The sequence below is a fragment of the Culex quinquefasciatus genome, chromosome 2, assembly GCF_015732765.1.
Source record: "Culex quinquefasciatus strain JHB chromosome 2, VPISU_Cqui_1.0_pri_paternal, whole genome shotgun sequence".
Classification (NCBI taxonomy): Eukaryota; Metazoa; Arthropoda; class Insecta; order Diptera; family Culicidae; genus Culex; species Culex quinquefasciatus.
In genome coordinates, this window is record NC_051862.1 from 58,502,443 (window position 1) to 58,523,447 (window position 21,005).

Below are 21,005 nucleotides of genomic sequence, written 5' to 3' on the forward strand. Positions count from 1 at the left end.
GTGCGTATTTGTGGAATGTTAAGGGAACGTGCAGTGATGCTAGCTAGAATGTTATTAAATTTAATAATTTACAAAAGCATTGTTTTTTTGTTCAAGTTTGAACAAAACTTATATTATTGGAAAAACCTTTTTCATCAACTCCAACGTATCAAAAAGAGCGATACCAAATGATGAATGAATGGTAATAATTATCGAAGAATATTTTTTATCAAAATAAATACCGTATTCTGGGCTGAATCGGGACTTCAGTCTGAATAGGGACAGCAGTTTTTAGGGCACTTTAAGCTTTTAAATTTGGAAATGGATGTACACATTTTGTTGGTCTGAGTCTGTTCTAACCGAAACCAACCAGAAATATCAAAATATTTTGCTCCAACATGGTTAAAACTGCGGTCCCAATTCGCCCCATGTGTCCCGATTGACCACAGTTTACGGTACACTAACATGATAAATAGGGATTGAAATCTCATTTTTTTATAAATTGTATAATGCTGTACAATTTGATGCATTCATTGTTTTGATTTGATTTATGATAAAATTTAAACAAAAAGAAATCATTGGCTCTCAAATATCCTTGATTTTGTTTTTGTCAAAATGGACGGAAATTTGAGAAATTTCGCCAAATTCAGTTTTCATATTTTTATGCTTAATTGGACTGCCGGTGCTAAATCCCAACAGCTTAGGTAACATTTTAATTGAGAGATTTGACCAGATGTTAAACTTTCCAGTAGCTGGACAGAAAGTCTAAATCCATTTCGTAGTACATATCGATAATAACTTACATACCTTGATGAAGATTTGGCGACGATCAACAAAATGCGGTTTTTCTTGAAATACTTGAATTGACATAATGGCCGAATTTTTAGTTTTGTGCAAAATAGATACTATATTAAATGCTTTATTTTTTGCCGTATTTTGGAAAAAAAAACACTTAAAACTGAGCTCAAATATGTTTTCACTGCGAATTTCTGGGCAATCCCTTGAAAAAAAAATAAAATGTAAATGTCATAAATACGTACAAAAACATCCTACAGGATGTTTTCATGTTTCCAATGCCTCAAAGAGTGAAATGATCTTTTGAACATTTTAGAGACATCGCTTTTTCAATTATGTGATTGAAGATACTACATCAGGTCATTGCAAGTTTTTGTACTGCCAAACAAGGGTCCTGATTTTCGGTTCAATGAACAGAAACCACTCACTCATCGCCTATCCATTCGTCGCCTATTCTAACCCGCTAGCATTCATGAACGAATGATACTCGCAAGCAGCCAGCGAGTGGCCCGAACTGTTCACTCAGCGAACAAATACATCGTGAAAATTGTTGCCTACTCCGTCGCTCGACGACACTCACATATTACCATGCTCAGCGGAGAGCCATTCTCACAAAATGCCAGCGCGGCAGTCTTTTTGTCTTCACGCCCTCAGTTTGCCATCAATTTGATTTTTACTTGGTGGAAGTTTCTTTGAATGGTGTCTATAATGTTATGAAATCAAAATAAATGCACAATTTAATTGTTAACATTGATTTTAGGCAACCCAAATGAATGAGTATAACGCAGCGCATCAGAGAAAAAATATTTTCAGTTCAGAGTGATCGGAGACGATCGGCCTGTCAGAACCGTTCGGAGACTGAGCCGATCAGAGAGAGAAGGAGAGTAGAAGAGAGAGTGTTCGGGAGCGAATGGTGTGAAAGTGACAAACAGTAGGAATTCATCAGGGCAGTATCGCGTCGCCTGCTATTTGTGCTCGCGAATGGAGTAGTTGATTTTGAGCAATCAGGACCCTTGCTGCCAAATGAGGCCAAATCTTAACTGTAATGATGTATAGAGAATTTTGTGATACTTTTGTCTCTAATTTAAGAAAATCAGACTTAAAATTGTTTTTTTTAAGTTTGCTAGTATAATTTTAATTTATTTGGAAAAAAATAAGAACATGCTAAATAATATTATCAACGCAGAAAAATGCATTTATTTATTTTCCGGTAATAGGGTGCAAATATTTTCTTAAGTTTATGTCTCCACAATCCTCCCTCCCTTTCTCGAAAAAACATGGTGCAAAAATACTATTTACAAAAATTCAAAATTTTAATGATTGAAATTTTAGCAATTTTATCATGATTGTAACAGTTCAAAAATATTTAGTTTTTTTATGAAATTGCAAAAATATTGTTTCGTCAAAACATAGATATTATAAAAACTTATGATTGCACTACGACAATGCTGTTGTAAATCCATTTATTAACACATCTTTCGTTGAAATGCTGAAACCATGGCAAATAATTTAAATTTTTAATTTTTTGCCCTCCCTTCTTCTTCTGATATTATGAAATAAAATGCAATAAAATATTGAACTTTTTTCTGTAAAAAAAATTCAACGTAAATTAAACGACATCATGCTCTTATTCTAGATTTTTATCTGGATCGGGTTTCCATGTTCTAAATAAATTAGTTATACCATCAAGAATGGTATTTTTTTTTCATCACAAAAGTTTGTCCATCAACAAACAGAATAGCTCATATTCTCGCAACACTTTTGACTAACGATTAAAAACTTGATTTTTGTTTAAACCACATTCAAAATTAAAACGTCAAATTGTTGGTATGTCATTATTAAGTGCCCGAAAAAAAACTAAAATAAAATCAAAACCATTTAGTTTGACTGGAATGTGTTTTTAAATCATTCCTAAAATCATTGAAATGTTTTGTGAGAGGTTTGGGATTCCTCATTCTTTGAAATTTCAAAAACTGTTTCAGTTTTTATTTATCATAATTTCATCCTAATGAACTTCCGACCAACGATGTCATCAATTCTTATTTTTTCATATTTGGGCAGCGAAAGCAATGAATGTCTCTCTTCCAATGTAATGTTTACGTTTGGCTTTGCATGCCTAAATTGATTCGAAAATTTTACTTACTTACCAGGTTAGCAATAAATGCATTAACAAGAGTGTTGCTTGAAGGGTGGAACTCGTCTTATCTTGGTTCTTTCAATCCCGGCTGGTAGTGATAACGACCAACATCGACTCCAACATTTTAAACTAGTGGATTCAGTGGTTTAATTCGCTCTCCTTGCCAGACGATGACGAAGCAGTTTTTTCGACAATTGCTATCCCTTGATCGTTCAGTGTGATATTTTGGATTTAAAATTTTGAAGTTTAATGATTTTATATATGTTGATATAAATAATTTCTGATATTAAATTTCTAAAATAATCTCTTCCAATTGAACTGAGTCAACGCCTAAGTTGCCATCTTTTTCTTTCTAGGCATCCCATCTTTTACTCGCTGCTAAATTCTCCTCGGAAGATCGCCATGTCGCACCGCGTTCTCCCGGCGCGCCGGTTTATTTCTAATGCGCTTATTCCACGTCACGTCACCTTGGAAATGAAATGTGACACAATTTGCATACGGGACAGATAGGGCAATGAACTGTTATTGAGATAAACTTGATTTTCGAATTTAAAAATTGGTTTTTTTTTATACGTTTAATTAATTTCAGGTTTTGTCAGTATAATTTTTTTTTTCAATATAAAAAAATAGTCCCAAATCAGTAAAACTACCCTTAACGCTTGTTAAAGGGTGCCATAAGCGAATTTCACTGCAAAAAGTGCGATTACGTACCTCTTTCCAACTATTACGGTACGCTATACTAATCCAGCTCTTAACTTAACTTTTTTTTGTGTTTTTTTTTTGAGAGTTAAGATTACTGTGGAAGAAATAAAATTTATTTTCTCTCAAACGTGACGTCATCCGTGGTCGCCCTCAAGTTGACGCAGTTGTAATATCGTCCAATAAAAAATGCAATTGGTTTGTGCCAACCGAACGTCAGCTTTGACCAAAGGGAATTTGTTTGGCATGTTATTTATTGCGCGAGTTGGGATTTTTTTCCTCTCTACTTTGATTGGAAAAGTTATATAATGTAACAGAACGACTGAGGATTTTGAGTGGGGGATTTTCGGCTAAATTACTGCTCCACGGTTATAATTATCAAAAGGGTAGCTTATCGTTCGATTTATTCACAATCAGTTTTACATATACACACACACACAGTACAGAAAAAAAAATCTATGAGGTCTAATCTCTGTTTCGGCTAATTTCACGCCAAATTTCATGTTGCATGGTGGAGGAGGTAATGGTTACTTTTTTTATATCACAGGGTGTGGAACGCCACAGCACAGACAAACAGATGTTGATTAAAATTTGCTGCTTTCACAACGATCAATTAATTGCCATTGACATTCAAACACGATCAGAGAAAAAAAATACATTTGTTTTTTTTTTTTAAATACACATTGTTTCATTAAAAGTCGAATCACAAAAATGCTAAATCAAATTTTTAATCAAAATGGGGTTAAAAATGTATTGATGAAGGGTTCCGTTACAAAGTCTCTAGAAGGTTATTTTTTGAAAAAAACTTATATTTTTCGTATTAAAAAAAATTACATTTTTATGATTTATCTTTCCTGAAGGTGTCTAAAACTTCAGAAGGTTCAATTTATCAAGAATTTTGCGCTCTTTGCGATTTTTTACCAGATTTTCGATATTTTTCAATGTTTTGAAACCAGATTTTGCATCCAAAATAAGCATATGGTAGAGTTTCTAATCAGATTATTGATATATTCCGAAACCAACCATTCTTCCAGATCCTTCGTTTAGTATGCATCAAGTAATAAAAAAATGCGAAAATCTAGAAACCCTTGCGGTAAATCCAAATTCAATCAAAATTTAAATTTAAATTGAGGTTTTTTAGAAGGTCCAATAAACAAAGCTTTTTTTTTCTTTTTGGGTGTTTTTCAATACCCTCCCTTGAGAGTTTCGAAAACAACCAAGGAGCAACAAATATAAATGTTGTTTATTGGACCTTTTTTTTTTAAAAAGAAACTCCATAACCCTTCCAGGCCTGAATTAAAAAAAAAAAATTCTAATGATGGGCAAATTATTTTAAGGACCATAAGAAAATTATTGGCTAGTTTTCAAAATTTTGGTTTTTGGGTCATATATGGCCTATCAAAATCTGAAAGGGATAATTGATGATAGATGGATTTGAAAAGATATCTCCACCTACTCGTCTGTGGTTCCACTCACACTCGAGTTGAAAATTAGTTACTCGTTTGAGCAACAGATTGCGCTAGTGTCCACCTAAACAATCAATTAGAATTCCACATCCATTTGTCTGCGCCGCTCACAGCTTCGCCTTCGGCGCCGTATAACCTGCAATGTCCAGCGAGCCGAGGTGGTTCACCACCTGCTCGATGTACTCGTCCCGGTGCCGGTGGAAGTGTCCCACGTGCGGCGACCGGTCCCAGCACTTGATGGTGGTCTTGACGCCCACCGAGTCCCAGGTGGCCATCAGGCGCCGATTGGCGGCCTCCGTTCCAACGGGGTCGGTCTTGGAGACTAGCAGCAGGGCGGGACACCGAGCTGGCTCGTAAAAGTACAGCCGGTTGCACTTTTCGTAATACTGGGTGGCTTCCTCGTGGAACAGCTTCAAGTGGTAGCTGATTGAAGGGGGATTGGGAGATTATAAGATCATCAACTTGTATTAAGATAAGCGGTTTGCTTACGTGATGTAACTTCGCAGAGCACCTTGCAGAGTTGGGTTCTTTGGTAGCACGGCATGCGGTACTCCGACCGGGATCTCCGTAATATCCGCCGCACTATCCCAGATCTGACCCTTGATCTTGCCCAGCGTAGCCTTGCCGTCTTCATCTTGGTCCAGCCTCACAAGACACTCACCCCACAAATACCCTCCGACAGAGAACCCGTGCAGTACGACGCCCTGCTCGAGCGTGTTGTTCTTCAGGAACTTTACGATATCGGCCGCCACGGCCTGCGACCCGTACACCGGCCACATCAACTGCCACGGCGTAATGTGCGCCACTAACACTTCAAAGCCCTGCTCCTGGTAGAACTCGGCAAACTTTCGCAGATGTTTCTCCGAAGCCTGCAGCCAGCACAGCAGCAGAACCAACGGCTTCTCCAGCGGTTCACTCAACCGTAACGTCTTCGCATCCTTGTTCCACTTCCTGCTCGACCCACTGTAAAAGTGCAGATTCTTCGTCAAGCTGTGTATCCGAATCGGACCACAACCGCCCGCCTTCGTACTGGCACTCCTCGAACTCATCCTGATTGCCTGAAACACAAAGCCACAAATTGCAATAACTGAATCAATCAACTCTCGCCCAACCGGTACCCGTACCCGTGGTTGATGATCAGTCGAGCAGCAGATGCCCCGAATGACCTGATTGTGGTCCGCCGTTGTCGCAGCCAGCCAGCCGTATCCGACGGTACTGAGCTGGTTAAACCTGGAAGTGCGGAGATTACAGCAGGGCTGGTGCTTCAAGCCTCGCGAGACTAGCCGGTAGGACAGGTGCAGCATATCTGAAGAGGTTCAAAGGGAATTTATCAACGCGGAGCAAGTGCTGAAGTACTGCTTGCACTATGGACTAAGTTCGCGCAAATAACTGATTGGTTTTATGATGAGGGACGACTGTGGTTGGATTTCTCTCTGCACTGAACGCGCGCACGCTGGGTGAGTTGAGGAATTGCCGGCTGTATTTGAAGGTGTGTGAGTTCAAGTTTGAGTGTGATTGTGAAACAGCTGGTTGCAACCCTATGGACTTTATGGGGTGATAAATCTTATCGATTTTTTTTGGACGCAAAAATTGTGGGTTTTCAAGCTTGAAGTTACACGTGCTTGCAGTTGATAATAATGAATGCACTTCTTTTGGCAGAGGAATAAATTTGAAGCGCGTCCTTTATAAATAGTCATGGATGACATTACTCACCCTCCTTAAAATGCTGCTCGAGGCGATTGGTCACTGACTGATGCCGGTGTGGAAGAACGTGAAGAAATAAACTGAAGAATGACTCTGTTTTCGATGAATGAATTCTATGTTTTGCTTGATGAATAATTCGCTAGGTTCAGTGTCGAATCTAGGATGGTTGTCGAACAGAAATCCTCTTAAGCCAATACAAATCATTTTTCAAGTTTTTGCTCCATTACAATCTTCAAAAAAAATCACAAGGCAATCTCCTTGAAAAAAAAAAATGTTTGTAATTTCATTGGTACAGATTCAGAACACATGTTATAATAGTAGTTTATGCAACAAGGTGTAAAAAGAAGATTTTTTTTTCAGCACGAGTCGTACATGTATGTATCCAACGAGGTTTACCGAGCTATATCGAAAAACGCTTCTCGAATGGAATTTTCAGTCAATCATTCATGTGTTTAGTAAATTCACCGTTCACAACAAAAAAATATTGAAAAATGTTACTTTTCGATACTAGTGTTGAAAAGTTCAACTTTTCAGCATCCACTACAGTACTGGCAACGAAATTTTTTTTTTTCGTGTTTCGATTATCTGAAGCAAGCTTCCCATGCGCTAGTGCCAACGCACACCGCGGGTTTGGTTTTCTAGCTTCGGTACGTGCCTGAACCCATTTGTGTATTGGTATCTTGGTACATCGTACCAGCGCACCACGACACTCTCGGCTCGCCCCATCGGTTTTGTGTCTGGCACTCACCCATGGCATGAACCCAGCGTGCCGTGTTACGTGTCGTGGTATTGAACCCGTTTTGTACCGCAAGCGCGTACCACGGCACGTACCTCGGCTCGTAACGAGTGAAGCACCTTGGCTCATATACCGGGTTCATGCCATGGGTGAGTGCCAGACACAAAACCGACGCGGCGAACCGAGAGTGTCGTGGTGCGCTGGTACGACGAACCAAAATACCCTCGGTTCATGTGAGTCGGGTACGGGTGTAAACCGAACAAAGCAGGCGCAAAGCAAACCCGAGGTGCAAGTGAACCGCGTGTACCGCACGGTGCAGGGAAGCTTGATCTGAAGTTTTGATTATTTACACATCCGAAGTGAAATTTTGCTTAGACCTTCGGATAATCGATTCTGAAATGTATAATTATAAAATATTAAAAATTCAAAATGCTGTACACGCGCTTGAGATTTTTGGGAGAACTAAATCAAAAAGATTACGATATTAAAAAAATCAAATGAAAAATAAACCCAATTCCAAATGCAAGTATAGAAGGAGAATTCAAAAATTTAAGAGCTGATTTTTTTTTTAATATTAAAGAGTCTGAAAACTAAAAATTTTAAAATATTAGTATTCTAAAACCCTAAAATTTTAAAATGTTGGTATTCAAAATTTAAAAAATACTATTTTTTTAGCTCTCAAATTCTTAAATTCCTTAATTTCTTAATTTCCAAAATCCCTAAATACTTTAATTTGTAAATTATTACATTTTGAAAACTATTTTGTGCTGCTGCCAGAAAATCCGACATCTTTAAAGTCATATTAGAGGTTAGAAAAAAATGTTTTTTAATAGGGATCATTTTCAGGAAAAAACAAAATTAACTTTTTAACGACAAATTACATTTTTTGACATTTTTGCGTGTTTAAAAATTTCAAAACACGAACAAGTCATGTCATCGATAGAAGATTTTCTGACTTAGGACAGTTACGTGAACAACTTCCAGGGTGAATTTGAGGAAATCATTAAAATTAAAAAAAAAAATAACCTTTTCACTAACCGTGATGTGGGACATATATTTTTAAATTTAACTATATGATCTTAAATTTAATGAAACTTTTTTTTGCGAAAAAGATGTAAAGTAAGGGTTTATTCAAATATTACGTTCAAAGATTTTCATGATTTCAATAGAAATGCAACCAATGATAAATCGTTACGAAATGATTTTTCAAAAATTTCATGATATGAAATATTTATATTTTTGTTATATTTTTTACAATTTTCTACTTAATTAAATTCTTAACGAAATAACATGTTTTTTAAACATTATGATGTAATTTTTTTTATTTTTATTTTTTTCAGTCAATCTGGACCAAAAGAGGCCGCAGGTTTTTCATTCCACAAAAGGTCGATTTATGATGGTATAATCTCTAATCCACCGGAAACCTCGAATACAGTATAGACTCGATTATCCGAAGTTTAGATTATACGAAGGTTTGTATGGGACTTCGAAAAATCGAATCATGAATAAAAAAATATAGGTTTTTTTTTTAAATTTCTTACTTTTAACATCAAATTTTAAAAACCTCATTTTACCCAATTTAAATGGTTGGCTGCGTATTAAATTGAAAAATGTTTTTTTTTTCAATATTTCATTACTGCCTACTTGGATTTAAATTTGTTAAATCATCTTAGAGTATTTTAGAGGTCGATTCGATTACGATTACGATTCGATTATCCGAAGTTTCGATTAACCGAAGTGAAATTTTGCCCAGACCTTCGGATAACTGTAATTATAAATTTTACTCAATTTTCAATAAAAATAAATTGCACAAAAAAATAATAGGGACAAATTGAGCAAAATGGACCCTTTCTGAGAGATTTGCCAGGATTGTTTACATAAAGGTAAAATTTTTTTGGATTTAAAAACCTGTGGCCTTTTCGTCATCAGTTTCATGGGATTAGCAGCAGGTTGTAATGTCCATTTATTTAGGGAAGTTTTATTCTCGTAGGGTAGAGACTTGCTGAATACAAAGAAACTTGAAGAACGGTACTGAGGCTCATCATTTATTAACAATAATCTACGGGACATTTTCTCATTCAAAGCAAAGACAAGGCTAGTAAATTAGACTGATAAGATTTATTTCCATATCTCTAGCTCTATCTGTTCAACAGCTTAAAAACCTAAGACCATCTTAATCCATATCTTCGATCATACGACACTCGTCGCATTTCCATATCGCACTGACCCCGCGGCCGCTTTTCTATTATCAGCCACAACTGAACCATGTCTTCCTACTGCTCCCCGCCAACGGTAATCTCCTGCTTGACAACACCTGCCACCTGTTCGGTCTTATCGGCCTCCGCCGCATTATCAGTGCCATCAGCTGCTGCTGCCGTGGTCGACCCTGCCGCAACGTTCATTTCCCCCACCTGCTTGATGACGGACTCGATCTTGTCCGGCAGGAGGTACTCGATCGCCTCCAGGATCTTCTTCTGCCGGAGGAAGGTGATGCCGTGCTTTTGCAGGGTCAGCACGTTGATGCCGAGGTGGTTGGCGATCGTGGTCGGGGGGAAAATGAAGTGGATGCATCGCTGGAGGTACGGGATGAGGTCGTACGCGAAGCAGGAGCAGAACCGTACGAAGCACTCGCGTTCGGACGCGGTGAAGGCTTGCTGTTCCTGGCGATAGAAGGACAGGATGTTGCGGCAGACGGTTTCGAGGGAGGCTTCCAGGATTTCGGTGACCGTCGGGGCTAGGGCGATGGGAGCGCACAGACGCAACTCGTTGAAGACGGTCAGGACTTCGTTGCAGTAGATCGCTAGAGGGGTAAAGTCTAGAAGGCTCTCCGGTGGATGGTTGCTGTTTTCGGCGCGATCACTTGCTTTGGCGCGTTTGATTCCGGTTGAAACCTTGTTGATGAGCGTGTAACGCTCGATCTCTTGCTCGAACTGGCAGGTGATCTTCACGATCGACGTTTGGAAGTTTAGTGAAATTACGCGAATGAAGACGGGCGCGATCAGTGATCGGAAATCGACCCCAACTCGGCTGAACGACAAGCCAAAGTACATGCACTGACCAAGGATGGTGTCGTACGAGTTGATGTCGTTCGAGGACAGGTCCTTCTCCAGCGTGTTGATGAACTCGACGATCTGATCGTGCAGCCAACTGTGAAAGATTTTCGCACCATCGGCGGCGCTTGCGTCACTCGTGATGGTCGTAAGGTTGGACGTGGAGTCCTCGTCCTCCGAGAAGATCGCCTTGTACTGGGTGATGATGTTGAACAGATGGACGCGAGTCGCCTCGATCGTCTTCGTCAGATGGATGTGGGCTGAAAATTAAACCTTCAATAAGACAATCAAACCCTTAAAGCTAGAGTACCCACTATCATCTTGGGGGATCTTAGCCAGCAGTTCTCGGAACCAGCTGGTTCTGATCTGGAGGAACTTAAGCTTCAGCTCCGGAGTCGTGAATGCTTGCATTCTTCTCAAATAGCCTACCACCTGGAGGCATTTGGGCAGCTGAAGGTCCGTTCTCAGCTGGGATAGCAGTTGGACAAGCATCGTGTGCCAGGCTGCCTCGACGGCGGATTGGATGCTCTGGAAGTTTTAAAACAGCTTTTCTAATATGTGTCACCTTAACGTTTTAGTGTAGTACAAGGTTTAGTTGAATATAGAGCTCAAGGTGTGATCCTTTATTAGGTGTAATGCCCGAGCAAACGAAAATAACTTGGGAATAACATTTTTTGATATTTTTCAATAATAGGCCAATAACATTTTATGTTACTTATAACAAGTTTTGTTATTCGTTCGATATGACTTTGTTGTTATTGGATTGTTATTGTAATAACAGACTAATAACATTATAAGTTATTGTTCGAACATATCCTTGTTATTGATTTTTGTTATTTTAACAAATAGTCCCAAAAGGGGCCTTCCATAAACCACGAAGACACTGCAGGGGGAGGGGTTGGCGATAGTCTACGCATCAAACAAAAAAGTTTTTTTTTTCTATGGATAATTGTGTATAGAAATGGATTTTGCAAAAACATTCAATAACACTTTCTGTTATTTTTACAGGATGTGTTATTGAAATGGCATTAATTTTGTTATTACCGTCTGCCCGGGTTAGCTTGAATCCCTAATATGATCTTGATTGGTTGCGACAGGACCTGGTGCTCCGGCTTAAAAATTTGAATAATTTACACTTACCGCAATAACCGGAATATTCCCATGCTTACTGCCAACCCGCTGCACGTACGCGGCCAACTCCAACGCTTCCTCGTACTTTCCCTCCCGAATGCAAGTCTCCATCAGCTGGGGCAACTCCAAGATCTCCAACAGCTCCGCGTTCCTAGTCAGCGTCAGCGAGTTCAACCTCCTCGCGCTGTTAATACTCCCGGAAGAGTCCAAAAACCGTTGGCAAGTGGCGCTAAACTCCGGCAGCTTCCGGTTCAACCCCTCGACCCGTTCTTCGGCTTCGGAAAACTTTTTGAAAATTTCCCGCGAACATTCCGCCGTCCGGATGAAGGTCTGGTAGTTGTTGACCGCCAGCTCCTGGGTCTGTTCGATGTTTTGCTTGCTCTCGTCCTGCAGCCGGGTTTTTTCCTTCTTTAGCTGGTCCACCTTGTACGAACCGAGCTTGAACATGTAGTCGATGACCTCCGAGGTGGACTCATTGTTGAGCAGTTCTTGGGGGAATATATTGTAATTAATCAAATAATGATTTCTGCGTAGTCCGAGTCGGTAAATTCGACAAATTCTGAGAAGCCGGAGTCGAAGTCGCTGAAAAAGGTACCCAAATCCGCAGTTCTGCTTTTTAAAACTAACTTACCATCATAGTTATCGGGAAACACTAATTTTAATACTTTTTCGTTCTCGTAGTCCATGATTACTTAAAATTGTTTGGAAATGTTTACGTTTCACTCTTTCAGATTTGCTTATTTTTGAGTGATGTGTTAAACAACTGTCAAAAACAGATAGTTGTGTGGGTGTGTTTGTACCGTAAACATTCGCGATTTGTGCAACACAGATTTCTACGCTACAAATACAACCAGAACCGTTAGTTCGTGTTCACGCAAGGCTTCATTCATTCCTTTCGTTCTGTTTCATTCATTCTGAAGTTGGGTTCATCTTTTGGCACCAATACAACAGCTGTTGATAACGGTAAGTGTACCTGAATTTGGAATTTGTCTGAACGGTACTAAAATATATTGATTTGATTTGTAATATTTTTCAATACACCGAGCAACAAAATTTCTTCGCATGCCTAACTTGCAAGGTTGAAAAAAAATCTCTTCGAGCGAATAATGATTGCCTGAAGAAAGATCTGAGCTGAAAAGTTCAACTTTTCAGCATCCGTTTCAGTGCGGAATAGTAGAAGGTAGACTGCTTCTCCGTTCTATAATGACAGGAAAAGTAAGTAGTTTCACGACGAAATTGAAAAAAAGAACATTTTTAAAACTATTTTTTCGTAAAAGAGCGAAATCTTGTGATTACAAGCAAATCGCTTATGTTTATAATTTTTTTTTTGTCTGTAGTTGTCCGCTCTACAACATTATACAAAATTGATATTTTCTAAAAAAAAACAACCCTGAAACTAGAACCCTGTTACTAGAAAAAAACAAGAAATATTAAAATCTCGAGTTTTTTTTGATTAGGTCCTATAAACATATGAAAGACAATGGTTTATTGGTCCTTTTCAAAAAAAACTCTGGAAATGGAAAAAAGGTCTAATGAGAAGATCACGTTTTTTTCGGAAGTACGCCATTAATTCGGGCGTCCAATTTTACATAAAAGTCTACATGACACCAAATGTCCAACTTCACAGATTAAGGCTGCAAATTGTTAAAAAGCTCGTCACGAGATATCGTAAATTGGACTTCGTATTCGTGTTCAGATACCAAAATTACTCATTAGGAAAAAGTTTCACGCAAATCGAAGATGGGTCGGGGCAACTCCTGTATTAGATGACTCCGATACAAGTTTGATTTACACATTATTTTTGAAATCTGTATTTAATCTTTCTATCTATTTGTATAACTTTCTTTTTTTTTATCAAATTATAGTCTTCATCAAATCTAATTCAATGAAATATTGTGAATTAACTTTTTTTTCTACAATTTCAAAATTGAATTATTAAATTTTATTTGTTTTAGTAAAAAATAATCCCCTTTGCTTTATTTTGATTTTACTATTATTATAAATTTTTATTATTATTTTTTCTGAAAAAAAATAGCAGAGCTTTTTGTTTATTTACTTTTTCGGACATTTGAAACCAAGCGACAAACGGCTGAAAATAATCTACCAAAAACAATAACTGGAAAAATATTCCAAGTGTTTTCAAATCACCCTTCATTTATTACATTAGAATTTATGGTAACATTCGTTTAATTTCGGATGCTAAAAATATAATTTATTTATTTCGGGATCGCTCAGAATGTTATTGCCAAAGCATGTTATAATTTTGATGATTACACTCAACCCCCGGTGGTTGGTCACTTTTTCGTTTGATACTTTTTTTAGTTTTTACCCCGTTGGTTGGTCAAAGTCAAACTTCCCGAGCAGACGGAAATAACTTGGGAATAACGTGTTTTGATATTTGAAAATACTAGGCCAATAACATTTTATGTTATTTATAACAGGATTCGTTATTCGTCGTTATGATTTTTTTGTTATTGGATTGTTATTGTAATAACAGAATGATAACATTTTTAGTTATTCTTCGAACAAATCTTTGTTATTATTTTTTGTTATTTTAACAACTAATCCGATCATCCCAATAACAGTTGGAGGTATTAGTCCATAACAAAAAACGTTATTCCAAAGTTGTTTTGGCTTTCAACCAATATCAGACCAATAACAAACTTTGTTATGATAACATAAACTGTTATTGAACTCTTATGCAAAAATGGATTTTGCAAGAATTTTCCATAACACTTTCTGTTATTTTAACAGTATTTGTTATTGAAATGGCATGAATTTAGTTATTACCGTCTGTTCGGGTTAAAAGTGACGAACTGTCAAACTAAAAAGTGACCCCGTTCGTTTGACAACAGTTGGTGTCAAACCATTGGGGTTTGAGTGTATAAACTTCGTCAAATTCATTTATGGAAATTTGCAGATTAAGATGTAACGTTTTCTTATAACAATTTGTAGTGTATTTTCAAATTAGCTGTCCATGTTAAAATAAAATAAATAAGTCTTGAAGGCAAAATTCAAAAATTTTAAGACTTCTAAAATTTTAGAATTTTGGAATTCAAAAGCTTAAAAATTTAAGAAGTTAAAAATGAAAAAAATACGGTCCATACTCGGATTTTGGATAAAAATAAAAATCTCGGTTTTCTCCCGAGATCAACAGATTTTTTTTCAGGAAAGTTGTTACTTCGAATAACAATATGTTTATAAATAGGACCTTTAAAAATCTCTAGATTTTAAAGAAAACGATAAAAAAAACGTATACATTCAAGAAGGTTGATTCTTTCAAGAATTAGAAATTTGCTTGAAATTTGTTTGATTTTATTTAAATTTGGTGAGTATTTTTCCTTTGACAAAAAAAAAAAAACATTTTACATCATTAGGTCTTCCATATTTACTACATACAATTTTAGCAACTGTCCATACAAATTACATTTTGAAGCTAAAAAATGCCCTATTCTGTTTATCAAACAATAAAATCATTTGCATTTTTTCGCATGCTTCTATCATTATTTATAATTATTTTTAGTTCAATTTGTACTCAATAATGAACAGAAAATATAACTTAAAAAATTAAACTCCTTCAAAGGTTTTGAGTTAAAATTTTATGATTGCAAATAAGTATTTATGAAATAATATATAATAAAATATAAAAATGTGAATTCATTTGGTGGTTTATTGCATTTATTCAATTAAGGCCGTTGCAAATATTTTTTGAAGTTTATGTCCCTCGGCTCTGACCACAGTCGAGGGGGGGGGGGGAACAAAAAAAAAATTATAAAAATTGAAATTACAAGCCTAAAAAAGTGTTTTAAAATGCATTTTACAGTCGTGCAGTTGCTTTCCAATCATTAGTTTTGAACATATCGAGGTATTGACGGATTTTTTTTTCGCAAAAAAAAAAAACTTTCGTGGGACTGTACATTGGTATTTCATGAAAATTTAAAATGTTTTCAAAGGAGTTCAAACATGCTAAATATTATTATAAACACGGGAAAATGCATTTTAACTGGTTTTCAGTTGATTAAACTTTGATTTTCATTAAAATTTTGATGTTTTTCGATAAAATATTTTTTTTGCCCCCTGATTATTCAGGCCAACTTTGAAAGGGGGCGACATAAACTTTGAAAAATATTTGCAACGGCCTAAATTAAAAAAAAAACATATCATGTTTCTGTAAGGCTGATGCAAATGTTTTTCAAAGTTTTTGTCCCTGGACTCTGGCCGAATTTCAACAGTTCAAAAAAAAAACCGTTTGAAAATGCATTATGCATCGGTATAAAAACTTTGCTTAAAATTTGGATCAGCCTACCCGGGCAGACGGTTACCCGAGCAGACGGAAATAACTTGGGAATAACATTTTTTGATATTTGAAAATACTACCCGGGCAGAAAGTTGCATCTTGGAAAAATCTACCCATGTTCGTAAAAACACGAACAAGTCAAGTTCACCCCAGGGTATGGTTAAGAGATAACCGAACATGGCCACGAACATAAATTGTTCGAGGCGTATCTGCGAAAAATCTTGTTGAGTTTATTTGACCAACAATGCCACATCAAGTTGAGTTAATAGTGGCAAACAACCGAAATCTTTCAAAAATCATATCAAGTTCATAAAGTAGATTTTGATCCCAAAAATAATTTTATTGGGTTTTAATGCACCCCGCCACTTTTTAGACCCCCCCCCCTCCCCCACTCTCCCTTTTCACATATCTGGGTAATATTTCAGGAATATTCGCTCTAACATCAAAGCAAGATTTTAAAAAGTTGAAAAATTATTATTTAGCGAAATTTTGTGAAATTTAATATAATTTTTTTGTTATTTTTTAACATCAAAATATGCCCTTTTGCATAGTCCTTTCATTGGTTGTAAAAATGACTTCAAAATTAAAAGCATAGAGAAGTCAGAACTCTTTTTATATGATACTATTACAACGGTTTTTAAAATACGATGTTAATACTTACGGTCTTCAAAATGACACCGACTTCCAAAGCTCAGCCTGACAGCCAGTTAGTGTTTTTGAATAAATACCATCTCGATGAACTTAAAATTGTTGCGATTCGATAAATTCAAGTATTCTGCATACATTCAAATTCTTCAGTCATACCTAAAAATAAAATTAAAATATCACAAAGAGTCATGTGCTAAGCTTTAAAATTTCAAAAATACTTATCTGACTCGTTTTGGTATTCATCTCTAAAAGAATGAATTGCTGCTTGACGATTGAAAACCATGAGGCTGGAAAAGAATATGAAGGTTGAATGAGTTTATATGTAATTTTAAAAACCAGTTGCTTGGTCAATCGAGCGAAAATTCCCTCCAACGAACTCGTTAAGCAAACATAAAATTACTGGACTGAGACGCTATAATTGAAATAATTTAAAATTCCTGAGATATTATGTTAGCATCCAAAGCAGTTGTAAACATAAAATTTTTATGGACGTTCAATATGTTTAATGTTTCTTCAAAAAACATGTTAAAAAGGCTAATTTTAAGAATCGATAGTTTTGCTCCTACTAGCTCCGATTAAATTGCCACAAAATTAAAGCAAAGATTGCGCTTCAAGACAAGTCATGCAGAAAACATGGGATTTAAAGTCCCAGAATCACACCCTTGTGGTTTTTTGTTCAAAATATTGAAGTTTGAAGTTTAATTTAAAAAAAGATAAACTTAACTGAAAACAATGAAAAGTCATATCGACCCGGGTTAGTCCATGGTCCTTCCTCGCGAAAATGAATTAGAATTTCGTTAGAAATTACACTCACAATCTCACGAATAAAAAGTAAATTTTTAGGTTAGGTTACAATGTCAAGAATTTTGGAAATAATTTCGTAAAGCGATCAAATACCGATCGAAAAACGGTTTAGTTTACAAATTGCTCTTGCGTCCTTTTGAAAACTAGTTCAAGATTTGTATAAGAATTTTCGACTCATTCATGAGCTCGGGATCTTTTACATCCTTACTCTTGAGCTCACGAAAAAGTCCGAAAAAGTTTCAAGATTTTTTCAAAGGTCCTATAAGGCTGGTACAAATATTTTTAAAAGTTTTGTCACCCCCTCTTCAAAATTGGCCCGAAAAATCAGGGGCAAAAAAATATTTTACAATAAACTTCAGAATTTCAATGAAAATTCACGTGCAACCAGCTGAAATCAAATTAAAATACATTCTCCTGCGTTTAAAATCAGTTTTAGCATGTTTGGGTTTATTAAAAAATCTTAAGATTTTTTGAAAATTTTAGATGCAAAATCTTTTTTTTCGATACAATTTTTGTTTTTGTCAGATCTTAGATTTTTTGAAAACTAATGATTGCAAAACAACTGAACTAGTGTAAAATGCATTTTAAAACACTTTTTTCATTTAAATGTGAAGACTATGGCTTGTTATTTAAATTTTTATATTTTTTTATTTTTTTGCCCCCCCCCCCTTGACCTCGGCCAGGGCCAAGGGACAAAAACTTTTTTAAATATTTGCATCGGCCTAAACAAAATTTTAAATTTTTGCTTTTTGGGTGTTTTTAGAACCGCCTCGAGTCAAGGGTATTCAAAAGCACCCAAAAAGCTAAAAATTGAAAATTTTGTTTATAGGATCTTTAAAAAAACTCCAGTTTTTAGTTTCAAATCGACGATAGAGCCATTGTGATGTCTGACACAAATTTGTTTTTTTTTGTAAGTAAATACTATTATCCATAGATATATAATATTATAGTGTTCAAAAGACGTGGAGATAGATGAACAATTTCAAACAATTCTAGCAAAACAATGTCGAAGTGTAAACAAATAGCCTATCCTGCTCGATCCTAATGTAAACATCAACTGACGTGAGAGGGATAGACTCTTTGTTTACACCCATTTACATAGTTTTGCTTGAATTTCTGAAATATACATTTTGTAAACATCAAAACTCCGCATTGTTTACAAATTAATGGCTCTCGCGCCTTTAGCAAACAAGCCGGATTATTTAAAATAAACATTACTTTCAGCGACTTATGGTTCTAAAGAAAAAAACATCGAAAAACTTACCATGCATGAACGATCGGACCTTTCGGACGCAAATGCCCTCTGCTTGACAGAATCCGGATTATGTGGTTGAAGAATCCGTCCTCTCCACGGTCCGGAAATATCTTTTCTGCATCGGTCAAGCAGTTCCACACTCACTTTTTGCTTCCTTGGCAACCGCCGAAACTACTTTGCTTTTTCTCCAGCTGCAAGCTCGGCTCACTCTTGAATTTTGTTTACCAACAAAATGTAAACAAACACACACACACACACACACGACAACGATAACGGGACGCGTCCCTTCACCATCAAGTCGCGACCACTCGCGAAGAACGAACGAAAAAGTGTTTACGTCAAGCAGAAGCGCCTTCTGCGATTGTGTTGTGACGTTTACCAGTCATTGGTTGCACATTCATGAAAGACGAGACGTGCGGCGCGCGCAGCTGCAGGGACTGTTCACAAATGACGAAATCGTTAAACTTAAACATTGTATTAAAAATTTTGATACATGTATACATTTTACTTCAATAATTTTGATTTTACTAAAAATAATTAAGCACCAAAATAGTAGTTATTTTTGTATGCATTCAGCGCCACATAAATTTGGGTTTAGTTTTTTTCGGTAATAATATCTAGCAGCAGAATGCTGTGGAATCTATGCACAAAATGTTGATAACTCTGTAAGAAACTTCAGTCGATTTCTTGAGCCGGCCCTGACGTTCTTTAACCATGGCCTCTACTGTTGACGCTGCTTGTTAATTGGTGGGTGGTTTATTTATTTTGTTTTCTTTTATCTCACCGTTTTGGGTGGTGTCAAAATTGATAGCCACGACATCAGTCCGTAACGAACGCGAAATTGGCCCGGGCAAAAAGTTGGCCCTGGGCAAGGGATCTGCCACGACTCCGTCGCAATCGCAGAAGCGCAAATGATCATCCGGGACGGAGTAGGTCGACCTACTCCGAAGAAGCTGTACACGGCTTTTCTGATGACGTTGGTGGAACCGGAAGTATTGGACGAGCGGCAGAAGGCGATTCAAGAGGCCGGTAAGTCGGGCCGTAGTCTGTTCTTCACAGGAGTGCCGGCACCGGCAAGAGTTACCTGGCTGAAGAAGAACATTTCAACGCTGCTACCGGATGAAACTGTGGCGACGGCTTCGACGAGTGTGGCCGCGTGCTTGATCGACTGAACGACGCTGCACTTGTTCGCGGGGATCAGAAGTGGAGAGGCGCGACCGCGACCCACGTCGACTTCGGGGATTAGTTTAAGGTGAGTTGATTTGGAGGTAAAGAAAGTCACGTACTTGTTAAACGGTTACATTCTTATAGAAAATCGAAGCCGTTGCGCGATACATTCGGAAGAACGACAAGCCTTCCTGTGGAATTCAGCTGATTCTGTGTGGAAACTTTTCCCGATTGCCAGCGATTCCCACATGACCTTGGACCAGCAGCTGCAGGTTCCCGGCAAGCTCACTCTCAAAATCGGCGCCCAAGTAACGCTGCAAAAGAATTTCAACATCGCCGAAGGCCGTCGTCATAAACAACGCCCAAAGCTACCCCACCGTCCAGTTCAAAAAGCGCCAACTCCTCGTAAAACCCGAAAAGTGGTATAACAAACCGGCCGACGGTCTCGTCGTAACGCGTCCCAAGGCCTAACCCTAGACTGTGTCGAAATGTCTCCAAGGTGTTCGAAGCTGTTCAATCCTATGTCGCCCTCAGTCGCGCCCAAAGCCTGGAAAGTCTTTGCGTGCTAGACTTCATGATCGCAACGATTGCGGTCAAGAAGAAAAACGGTGGCGGTGAACTGAAAAAGTCCCCCTCAGCAGCTAAAATGGAAGCTGAAAGAAGAAAAAGACGTAAAACGGAAAGATTGATTTGTACAATGGCTAGATCCGCCTTCTCTGGCTGAGTCAATGGACGCCTTCTCTGGCTGCTGCTACTGCGTGAACCCAGAGCAAATGTCGCAATGAACTACCCCGGTGACGGTGTTAATCCTATTCAACAGTACAAATTGCTGCTCTTCAATCGATGGACCGTCTTTCCAGGCCAGGCAGCTCGTCTTCTTCGTTTTCCGCGAACAAGAAGAGCGGTGAAATTAACAGGGTCAAGTTCTCGACACCGTCACGCTCGCTGTAGTTCCGGTAAGCAGCCAACCATCAGAAATCACAAACTTCTTCTAAACTTATTTATCTTCCAGGAAATCCCCCTTAAAGACAAACTCGGCAATAACCCTCGGAAGCAACCGCCGTCGTACAACTCGCTGATTTCAGTCCCCAAGCGGGAACTGGCGGAAAGCCTGTCTCTGAGCCATTCCAACGATTG

The 21,005-nt window shown here is 37.6% G+C and overlaps 2 protein-coding genes across 2 annotated transcripts; both read right to left on the minus strand.

Annotated features, from left to right (window-relative positions):
• Positions 1-4,920: 4,920 nt before the first annotated feature.
• Positions 4,921-6,876, minus strand: LOC6054370. The gene is made up of 4 exons (XM_001870259.2): positions 6,790-6,876; positions 6,201-6,382; positions 5,566-6,134; positions 4,921-5,499 (listed from the first exon to the last, which is right to left on the minus strand). The coding sequence occupies exons 2-4, from the start codon at positions 6,378-6,380 to the stop codon at positions 5,184-5,186; spliced, it is 1,065 nt and encodes a 354-aa protein (XP_001870294.2). The 5' UTR covers positions 6,381-6,382; positions 6,790-6,876; the 3' UTR covers positions 4,921-5,183.
• A 2,743-nt stretch (positions 6,877-9,619) lies between these two features.
• Positions 9,620-12,419, minus strand: LOC6038121 (conserved oligomeric Golgi complex subunit 8). The gene is made up of 4 exons (XM_038253323.1): positions 12,329-12,419; positions 11,707-12,185; positions 10,881-11,094; positions 9,620-10,826 (listed from the first exon to the last, which is right to left on the minus strand). The coding sequence occupies exons 1-4, from the start codon at positions 12,381-12,383 to the stop codon at positions 9,790-9,792; spliced, it is 1,785 nt and encodes a 594-aa protein (XP_038109251.1). The 5' UTR covers positions 12,384-12,419; the 3' UTR covers positions 9,620-9,789.
• Between the last annotated feature and the right edge of the window lie 8,586 nt (positions 12,420-21,005).

Coding starts and splice junctions, on each gene's coding strand:
- LOC6038121 (XM_038253323.1), bottom strand. CDS start 12,383: ATGGACTACGAGAACGAAAAAGTATTAAAATTAGTGTTTCCCGATAAC. Junction 12,186..12,328: donor GTTTCCCGATAACTATGATG/GTAAGTTAGTTT, acceptor TATTCCCCCAAG/AACTGCTCAACAATGAGTCC. Junction 10,827..10,880: donor TAAGATCCCCCAAGATGATA/GTGGGTACTCTA, acceptor TTTAATTTTCAG/CCCACATCCATCTGACGAAG.
- LOC6054370 (XM_001870259.2), bottom strand. CDS start 6,380: ATGCTGCACCTGTCCTACCGGCTAGTCTCGCGAGGCTTGAAGCACCAG. Junction 6,135..6,200: donor CGACTGATCATCAACCACGG/GTACGGGTACCG, acceptor TTTGTGTTTCAG/GCAATCAGGATGAGTTCGAG. Junction 5,500..5,565: donor GCTCTGCGAAGTTACATCAC/GTAAGCAAACCG, acceptor CCCTTCAATCAG/CTACCACTTGAAGCTGTTCC.